The 10,926-nt window shown below is 35.5% G+C and overlaps 1 protein-coding gene across 2 annotated transcripts in view; it reads right to left on the minus strand.

Annotated features, from left to right (window-relative positions):
* LOC107092128 (E3 ubiquitin-protein ligase Midline-1-like) overlaps window positions 1-7,508 on the minus strand; it is a 49,455-nt gene extending 41,947 nt beyond the window's left edge. The window contains exon 1 of one of the 2 annotated variants that reach the window (XM_015386433.1): window positions 7,363-7,508. In XM_015386433.1, the coding sequence (XP_015241919.1) occupies window positions 7,363-7,492 (130 nt within the window). In that variant the 5' untranslated portion in view covers window positions 7,493-7,508. Of the gene's footprint in view, window positions 1-502; window positions 637-7,362 lie in introns of those variants that run through there. The other variant, XM_015386435.1, reaches the window with a different exon arrangement.
* Between the last annotated feature and the right edge of the window lie 3,418 nt (window positions 7,509-10,926).

A 10,926-nucleotide genomic window follows, 5' to 3' on the forward strand; every position in this document is an offset into this window, starting at 1 on the left:
TATATATATATATATATACCATTATCAATTAGGAAAATTTGTCCATACAATCATTCCAGACAAATGACTATTCATCCCAATCAAATGTGGCCATTGCTGCCTGAGGCAGCTCTCTTGATGATGGCTGGCATTAATTAGAAAAAGACCTGCAGAGGGCCGGGACTGCCCTCCTGTGAAGTGAGATAAGTAGATGAAGCAAACCAGGCCATAACACTGAACATTATGTAAACATCAATGATTAAAAAAAAAGATGAGATGTGTTTTTTATGTTTAAGGTCATCTGAAAATCCATGTAACACAAAATAAAGAAATCAAAATTAAAATTAATAAATTATGCATTAATAGTACATAAAATACTCTTTAAATAACGATTTTTGAATTAATAGCCAAAACACTGTGTCATCATCTTCATAATAAGCTAAGTAAGGCTCAAGCAATTTAAAAAGAAGTGGAAAAAAATATTCTTTAACCAGCCAGGATATAATCATTAAAATCAACTTACATGCTAGATTCCTTAGAAACCTTTGAGATATTTTTGAAGCACCAAGGAACCTCCCAATAAGAGCTCAGCTTTCAGTGGCACATTGATGAGAAAATAAACAAAACATACAGTAGCATCCCAGCTGCTCTGTTTTCCACACGCCCTCCCTTATTGCTGAATCTCCCCACCCAACCCCATTCCCGGCTGCATGCTCATGCAAGCATAAATCATGACCAGGAAGCGTCACGTCCACCAGGCCATTTCATGGATACGTTCTACATTAATGCAACCCCTTTGTGGGGTTGAGATGTGCCCCTGACACCCCACCCACTCTCACAGCAAAAAGACAAAGACATAACAAATGGAGAGACAAAGTGTGGGGGTGCACAAACCTTGGGGACCACGTTTGATGAGTTTCTAACTACGTGGCCCAGCCTTGAACAGATGGGACCATGTCTCCAGGGCGGTGCTGCACCACTGCGTTTAGCACACACACCCATATACATCCTTTTAACCAACTTCTGCTTACCAAATAATGCTGTGCAGATCCTACCGTAGGTATGATGAACAACATAAAACAAGACATCTTTATAATATTATGCTTGGCATCAAACTGCTACGTAATCACAGTTACTAAAGTGAAAAGGTAAATATCTAATTGGGTTAGTATGTGCTCACAGGCATTAGGATGGTCTTTTTCAGTGGAAGAGCCGATCTAAGTGCGCATAATTATTTTCCTAACTAGAACACTCTTCTCTCTGCCAGAGTAAAATAAAAAAGATGAAAGCAAGGCGGTCGTCATTGTGGCAAAAGTTCAACTTTTTAATTGCTTTCATGCCCTGAGACATGTTGCCAACGACTGAGTAACACACAATCTGCTTCAACATCAGCCAAATAAATGAAAATGTTTTTGAAAAGTTAATTAATGCTCACAGCACTTTATCTTTAGTACAGGTAATGGAGTTGTTTGAAAGAAATGTAATAAATTGTAGAAAAATGTATTCATTGGGCACAGCAGCCTATGTCTGCACACATTAAGCTTGAGGTTAGCAGGCTAAATATGCAAGACGGGTGTGGGCAGTGACCTGGTATTGATCCTTCTCCCCCTTAGCAATGCACTGACTGTGAATAGGACTCAGGAAAGTGTTATCTTGCATTAATGTAATTTTTCCCTTATTTTTTAGTAAACTATACTAACATATTCTCTTTTCATACATGCAAGATCTTAGTTAATCTCAATTATATTTTTTTAAGGAAACCAATTACTTAAGAACATCTTTTTTTTCCATACAGTGCCTTGTGAACGTATTCAGTGGTTTAACATTTTAACATACATCACAAACCTAGATTACTTTTTATATCAAGAGACCAATTCAAACTAGTGTACGATTAAAGAAATGAATATTTATTTATTGTAATTTGTATTTAAAATATATATCTACCGGTAAAAATTTTCATTCATGTTTACCCCTGTTAGGGTTGACTTGTCTCACTATGTATGATAGCATTGCTAAAAGGGTCTCATATAAATCTTTTTTTATTTTACCATGTGTCATGTTAGGGATAAAGCAAATATTTGGAAGGTGGTGTTTTAGTCAGATTAAATCAAAACTTAACTTTTGTGCAGAATGCATGTGGCAGAAAATAAACACACCATTCAAATGTTAAACTTTTTGATAGCATCATGCTGGGCGGGTGATTTTCTTCACCATGGACAATGCATTGTTGGGAAGATGAATGGCACAATGATCTGGGACTAATCAAATCTCAAAACAACTATAGCTTTATATGTTATAGCATAACGTTTTAAAGTACTTGTGCAAAATTTTCCAACAAACTGGCCTAAATAATAATTTCATTTTTGCAATTATAGAACAAATCTTATTATTTTTTTGGAAAAAAAAAAAAAAAAGAACAAGTAAAAAAATATGAATAGGGATCAAATAAAAATATCGAGGTGAATATTAAAAATCATTGACCTTTTTCTAAAGAAGCAAGTTATACTGCACTTTAGGCTGAAAGAGATTGTGAAACACTTTACTGCAGAGTGCTTTCTCTCTTAAACAAATAAAGAGGTTTTGGGGAGAAAAAAAAGTACTCTGCTATTTTAGGGCCACACCACAAACCGGTCGTCTGAAAGTCTTGACTTTTTTATGGAAAAGGAAAAAAAAAAGTATCTACTTTTTCAAACGGTTTCAGTGAATGCCTGATGCATTTTTTTCAGCTTGGATGACTTAGTAATTGCTTCCAGCCTGTGTAGGAATCTGTCTCAGAGAAAAAATATTATGTCTTTATCAAAAATCTCCAGCTAAAAACTGAGAACAAACATCATAAAAGGCAGCAGTGGTAAAGCTCTCTACCTCCCTCCACTCCATAGCTGCACAACCATACCCCCAGCCCTCATATGTCTTCTTACATTACAAGCAGCAGTAGCGGCAGCTTTGAAAGACAGGACCCATTCAACAAAGGCAGATAAGAAAATGTACTTTGTTTCTCCGGATGAAGGGTTTTCAGGCAATGCTGTACCTCCATCTCTGTTAAACATTACTCCGCCTCACTCAACCAAGATGTGCAGGAGTTGATTTGAACATCTGTTGTGGTGGGCTATGTTCACATGTGCAAGGAATCAGACAGAGCCAAATTCTGCAGCCCAGCTGTTTGGGTCACAGTCAGCTATATTCCGGCTTTAGGAGGTTTTAAAACACAATTGGCTCAGGTTTATGCATGTTTACAGTGTAAGATAAGTTGCATTAACACTATGGTTGATAAAACATAGAGACAATAGAAGCCTGTTGTTGTTGTAATCCGGGTATATTTAAGGGTTTTAAGAGTTAATTTTTGATCTCTATCTATGAATGTTTGCTTAAGGCTGCACAACTGCATATTCTCACTTGCTATCCAACAAAATGTCAATAAGGTATTTCTTTCCTCATTTCATAGAACACATTCCTGAACCTTGGCTACTAAAGCATGTTCTCATACATGGATGAAACCTTTTCTAATGCATTACCAATATTATGGCACTCAGCTGCATTTCTTTGTCCAAAACTGGAAACAACTGATTCCATAAACCCATAAACTAAGACTTTGTTGAAGGAAACTTTGAGTATGTTTCAGCCCCTATTTGGTAGAAGTCTATCAGCAAGTCACAGCACCGTAACTTGCAAAATTTCACAGAATTATGAGAGTTTTATAACATCTATTCTCCTATTCAATCTCTAGGTAAACCTCCACATATTTTTTCCAATAATTTCTGGTTATGCAGTGTTAGGTTGGCTAACACCAGCATGAATGGAAAACCCCATCTGTCATCCTGTAAGCAGATTGTATGCTATTAGCCAGCAGGCTAACATTTAAATGTTAATGATGGCCAGTTTAAAATCAGCTTATGCATTTGCAGGCAAATTTATTTGACCCCACAGGAAAATAGGTCTATTTGTGAAATATGTAGCAGCTGTTTGCAATAAACATCACAAAGCAGGAAAAAATGGCTTTTAAGAAAACTGAAGACAACCTTTTGTGCTTTTGGGTTTAAAGTAGTGGGTTTAACATGATTGAACACTCTTATTATTAATTGTATTCTAGGTGTTGACAAATAAGACAGCAATACATGTTAAATTTGGACAAAGGATTTTGATCTAAGTTTTATTTAACTATGCAAACTTTATTTGTGCAGTTTGATTGATGCAAATATCTGAGCAAATTTAATTGCTGCAAAAAATGACAAAGGATTCAATTATTTTTCATGGCACCTGGGCGATATGGCTCAAAAATCTAATCTCTGATTTTTTTTCTACCAAGTCCAATTTTTTTTTTCTTCTCTAAAGTTTTATAATAAAAATGCAAATGGCGTATATTGTGCTCAAGCTCTTAAAAATTCATGTAAACAATCATATTTTATAACAAACAATGAAAATATAATAGACCAAATATTGATAGTGGTATTATAGGATGAGCTAGTTTATCAGTTATAAGTACACATATATGAACAAAATTTGTCACTCTGGGCTATTCAAGCCCAGGTAGTGGACTGGGGAATCTAATTTCTCAAAAATGTATCTTTGTAAAAAAGAATTTGATTAATCAATAAAAAATAAAAAAAAAACTAGCACCAGTACTCTTTCATCACCCAAAGTAGTTATTTTTAAACTGCATTAGCATGTTGGATAATACTACAATAATAACTACCTCAGGAAATTCTAACATACTGTTTGACATCAAATTTGCACCACAGCTTAGCAACAACCCAGTCAATTGATATAAATAAAGCAAAGCAAAATGCAAACATAGTGATTTTACACAAGAAATACACCCTAAATGTAAGAAGAAAGGAATTTTGATCGAAACAAACCAATATTCAGATCAGTATTTAGAATGAATCGTGATTATTTTTTTGTGCAAATAAGTATTTATCAATAGTTTTTACTAGGTGTCCTATTAACAAAGTATGATTGTAAAGAATGACATGATTTCCAAAAGCAACAGTACGTCCATAAATTTAACCTACTTTTGTTAAATATATTAACAGCAATTGTTGCAGCTGCAATTTTAAAGTCCTTTATATTCCAGTCACAATAATCTGGAAGGGATGTAAATTTAACATAAGGTATAAGATTTCTGAAAGAGTAAAAAAAAAAATAAAAAGGATGAACTGAAAATAATAACCAATTAGTAATTAATTTACCTTAATGCTCTAAACAAGCTAACAATTCAAGAATTCTCAGCTGAAGAGAAACCATTCTGAAACTTGTTGAAAATTTACTAAAGAATATCTAAATAAACCAGCGTAATAGGTGCATGCAGTCTGGTAAGATGAACATATATCTTTAGTCCTTAGATGTCTGTGCGGTCATCATGTTTGAAGGGAAAATACCACACACTGCTCTGAGGAAACCTTAACATAAATTTGAAGTTTGAAAATAGGTTGATCCTGGTTGAGGCTTAATTAAAACATGTAATTCATGAAAAATGTATAATACTAATCAAACTTTATTGATCTCACATTGGAAAAATTTACCTCTGCATTAAACCCATCCCCTTTGGGAGCTGTGGGCTGCCATTGTGTGGTGTCCGGTGAGCAGTGTGGGGTTAAGGGTCTTGCTCAGGGACCCAGAGTGCAGGCTGTGGGGATCGAACCAGGTACTTGCAACCTTTTCATCGCACAAGCGCTCTAACTGCTGCTCTAACCACTAGGTCAACACTCCCCTCCTATATAAAAAACATAAATACTTAAAGGAACCCAGCCAAGGAAACTCATCATTGATTTCAAATAATCTAAGTAAGATTTCCACAATAGTCCAGCTAACTACCTGAGTTATGACAGGTTGAAGGTCTATGGAAATAAGTGAAATTCAAATTGCAAATAAAAATACCTAGGATCCTCAAGATTTTAGTACAGTTTGTGCTAACAATGAGTCTACCTACCTAAGTTATATTGAGGTTTTCATTAGCATACCTACAAACTATTCAATAGTGTAAGCTTATTCCACATTTCAATCTAATGTCTTGGCCATAACTCCATATTCACTTTCCTTAGATTTTCTTTTTTGTATACATGCATGCAATGCAATGCATCATTTTAATTGTCATCATGGTCCAGTATGAATTTCATGTCAGTGGTCCTATTAGGTAGCTTGGTCAGCCAGACTGTTGTATACACGGTGCAAGTCAGTCTGGCTGACCAGGCTACCTATTAGGAGCATTTCATCCAAGAATAAAAATATGTACTGTATGTGTTCATTACTTATGTAACCTGATGTGTCTATCTTAATAAAAAAGCAATACTTTGTTATATACTTTGTTATGCATTGAACTCCTCCATATATAGCTTTTGCATGTAAAGTGGATTGAGCTGACCAATCTTGACCTTGCACCTTTTCACAATAAAGACTTGCTTCTTCTGCATATTTAGACTTTATAGTCCCAAAATCTTACGATGCACATGCAAACATAATTAAGGCCCCTTTTTTATTGTGCTACCATTGGCTGACATAATGGGATGTAGCAACATCTCTGGCAAAAAACCCACAGTTGCTAACGAAACTGGCAATGAGGCTGCGGCGGATATAGGGTTGTGGAAAACAGAGAAAAGTGATGAAAGCAATTAAGAGATGTTGTCATCCAGATTGCTCAAGGACTGAAATAATCGGTTTATAATACAGTATTTAAAGAATGTTAATAACACAGGAAGGAAAAAAATATACCACTGAAGCAAAATAGTTTCTGCTTAGTCTTTCCGGAACTGTGATTAAAAATTCCCAAAGTTTACCATATGGGGAAAAAAACAAACAGAAAATCCTAATGAGGTATCCAAGTTTCCATGTCCAGACTTTGCTAGAGCAAGATTCCTTAGCTTTAGCAAACATTAAAACAAAAACAGAGTGAGAACATTTGTGCTTATTCAGACACATAAACGTTTCTAACTGTGAGAGTAAAATGATACCTTTTTGACAGATGAATAATTCTACCAGCAGCTGTTTTATGAGGAAGATGACATATCAGAGCTCCTCAGCTGTGCTGTCACCTAAAGTTATGCATTTTAAAATAGGGATATTTTGTGAAAAGAATCTTGCTCTTGTTCTAAAAGCTGATTTCTTCTTTCCGCCCTCCTCTCCATCCTCTACATGTGCCCATTCATGCAGACTGCAACATGCCTAATTCAGTGGTAGAAATTATCAGCATTCAGGAAACAGGTTCAATTGTACCCGGACATTATTGATTCTAAAATCAATAATGTCTTTTTCAGTAAGACTTGGGAATTTCCTACTGCTCACCCTGAAATGATTATCTTTCTACTTGATTCAACTAAATCAAAATCCAAGAGGGACTCTTGGATTTTGATTTAGTCAGACCAACAGAAATGCTTTTTGATCAGATCTTACCTGTTTCCCCATGGCTGTAATGGATGTACGCTCTTTGGTGAAAAATGAAAAGTAGAGAAATATTTTCAGACAGCTGGCTATTTCCCTGAGGAGGAAGATAGAGAGGACTGAAAGGTGCTCTTGTCGACATACACTCCTTTTTACTAGGGTGTGTATTCGCAAATACCTCTCTGAGACCCACATGCACACACAGCCTGTCATCTGCTTTACAGGTTTATACAGGATCACGGAAGGCTCCAAAGAGGAGTACTTAACCCTTTGAAAAGCTACCACTGAAAGGATCAAGTTTTATTCCATAAAATTATGAGAAAAGGCAGAAAATCCACTCTGTCAGTGATGGGGCAAAGCTAAACTATTCCAAGGAGTTTGTTCTTGCAAAAGTCTAAGATGGAGCCTGACATCAGATAGTGCTGATAGAGGGTGTATTTTAGTGCCACTGTTGCCTCTTTAGTGTATCCAAGCAGAGACAGAAACAATCAAGAGGAGAAAAGGGAAAGGGAGGGTGGGGAACAGGGGTGTCTTAATGTTAAGCATGCAATATTTTTGTTTCTCTTGCTCCTTTAAGAATTTTTCCTTTGAGATACACTGATATAAATAATCTGCTTGATTTACTTAAAAAATATAATGAATTTTTTTGCATAATTTTATTATGTAGATCCAACAACACTAGTCTTTGTAGAAATTACTTATTTTTCCTGTTTGCCAAAATAAAATTTTCACATAAAGTTAACTTAATTTTATCATTGCTGTAGTCATTTTTGTGTGTGGGATCTACATAACTTTAAGAGTTCCAAATGTGTACTTTTGTTTAAATCCAACTTAATTTTTACATTTCCATATTACAAATTATAAGTGGGATCTACTTTGTTTTAAAACATTTGTTAGTGTATTTTAAAGTTACATGTACTCAAATTTTCTAATTAGCAACTGAATATTTCTATTGAAAGTAAACATGCGAATAGTTTTTTTTTTTTTACTATTTACTAGTTTCAGGCAACACTGGTGCCTGAAAACAGAATGCAAGTAGAATGTGCTCATCAAATATGGAAATGTAGTTATAACATTACACAAAGCTGAAAGTTTGGCCAATTGATATTAAAAACTAACGAGTATAATAAAATATATACACTACACATGTTGAGTGATTTTATACAATAGACAATTGTGCTAGTGGTGCTAAAGGAAAGCTCATTAAGTGAAACTTGACAGGCTTTATTGTCAGAATTATGGTTACAAAAAGGACTTTTCAATAACTACACAAACATTTACATAATATTTTCTACACAATTCTGTTTATACAATCCTGTACAGTAACACACTCGAATACTTTAAGGAACAAGGTGCTTTTTGGGAATTTAGGTTATTCATCATATCCCTCACAATTAAAGAAATTCCTACATACACAATTTTCATCTCCGTGTGTAAGGAACTCTGACGCACTGACTGCTAGCCTAGCTTATCACAAAGACTAGGAGCAAATGGCTCCTGTTAGCATACTGTACTCAATAAGTGAGAAAAAATAGCATCAACATTTTCCTATAAATATGTTGTGATTTGTATAATCACAGTGTGTACAAACAACAAGGTCATATGAGACAGAGGCATCTTCTAACCGTTTACATGCTGGGAACTATATTGTCAGAAGGCTTTGTTTCCTTCAAATGCTCATTAACAAACTCACAAACATTTTCCCCATAACAAAATGCAAGAGTGCAACTAGAAAGTCAATTCGGAGAACCTGAGAAATTTAACTGCAAAACTTTCAGAGTGGATATAACTCAAACCCCCTGACATTAACAATGCTTATATCGCTTTTAGGCCAGTAAGCTAATCTTCAGATCGTGGACTTTGGAGGACATGTTTTTGTTAACATCCTCCAGCTCCAGAAAGATCTTCTGAAATACTTCAAATGTGTATTTCAGTTTCTTCGGATAACTAAGTTCTAAGGCATAAATAAGGCCCATAAGGTAGGTGCAAGCATGTGCTACACTGGAAATACCAAAAAGGACCTCTGCTCCCTCAATGGCAATTCCAGCTTGCTTCTCCAGACCTCCATCTTTGGCTTTGCTGACCACAAAAATGTTGAGGACAAATGTAGTGATGGCTTCTTGTATGGCTGCAGAATCGTCGTCACCACAAACCTGTGAAATATATCAGAGAATTTAATCTACTATATATTTGCTATGAACAGAAATCTGAGTGGCATTACGTGGTTTCTTTGGTAGTTTCGATCCATATACTTGTGTACAATTTGTGCCCGAACAGCACTGGTAGGATGTGCTGTGTGTTGTTATTAGGGTGTGAATACGTGGGTTGTTGTAGTAGTTTTTAGCTGTGCTGGGAATTAACCCAATTTTTGTGTAGATCATAGGTCAAAGTCAACCAATAGTCATGTTCATGAGTATGTATGCATATATATAAGTGTGCTGTAAAACTTTCCATATAAATCAAGAAATCCATTTGAAAATCTTTCAGTATCAATACAAATGCAGAAATATAATTTCTTTACCCGGTAGTCCTTGAATAATTCCTCTGCCTTTTCACCAAGGTAGAGAATGAGTCCTCTGATCACAGTTTCTCTTCTGGACTCGATGCTGTTGTCCTACAAAAATATAAAATATGAGATTATCTAAAAAGGTTTGTTCATCCTTTCATCTTCAGAACACAAATTAAGATTTTTTTTAATGAAATCTGAGAGCTGTCTCGCTCCTTTACATACAGCAACGTCATGACCACTTTCAAGGCCCAAAAAGAAATTAAAGACATAGTTAATGTGACTACAGTGGCTCAACCTTAATGTGATGAATTTGTGCAAAAAAAACGAACAAAAACAACGACTATATTTAACAACTTCTGCGTCAGTCTCCTACGCTGTTTATGTAGTAAACAGAGAGTTAAGCTTCAACGCCGGCTCACTACTGGCCGACACTTAAGCACAATGATGCATGCATATGAAGCTGACGCAGGAGGAAGCCAACTAGAGGTCAATACTGAGCTGGCATTTTGAAGTAGAACATGGAAAGGCAAAGCTGTGTTTATTAAGTTAACATAATATGAAGCTGATATGTAAAAAATAATTCCTTTTTGTGGGTTTTTTGTGTGTACAAAGTATTATTGCTGCTTCATGGCATTAACGTTGAGCCGCTGGAGTCACATGGACTATTTTAACAATGACTTTCACACCTTTCTAGACCTTGAAAGTTACAATGGTGTTGCAGTCAAAAGGGGGGTCAGAAAGCTCTTACATATCATCAAATATGTTAATTTGTGTTCAGAAGATTAACTTAAGGATCTTAATAGTCTTACGATATTACATTCTAATATTACATTCTGGTGTGACCATATAAGTACAGATATCAGAATGCTACAACATTAAAATAACTGCTAGAAATTTAAAAGTACATGCCTCATTCATGATTTCAAGAGTCTCATCAAGTTTCTTCCCAACAGCTCCTCCCTTCCTACTGTAGAGTCTCAACAATTTAGCCGAGTGTTCGTCCAACTTCCCAAAGAATGTTGACTGTAGTGGCTTCAGTGTGATCCTTCGGAATTCCTCCTCGATCT

This window comes from Cyprinodon variegatus, unplaced genomic scaffold, assembly GCF_000732505.1.
Source record: "Cyprinodon variegatus isolate N-32 unplaced genomic scaffold, C_variegatus-1.0 Scaffold368, whole genome shotgun sequence".
NCBI lineage: Eukaryota > Metazoa > Chordata > Actinopteri > Cyprinodontiformes > Cyprinodontidae > Cyprinodon > Cyprinodon variegatus.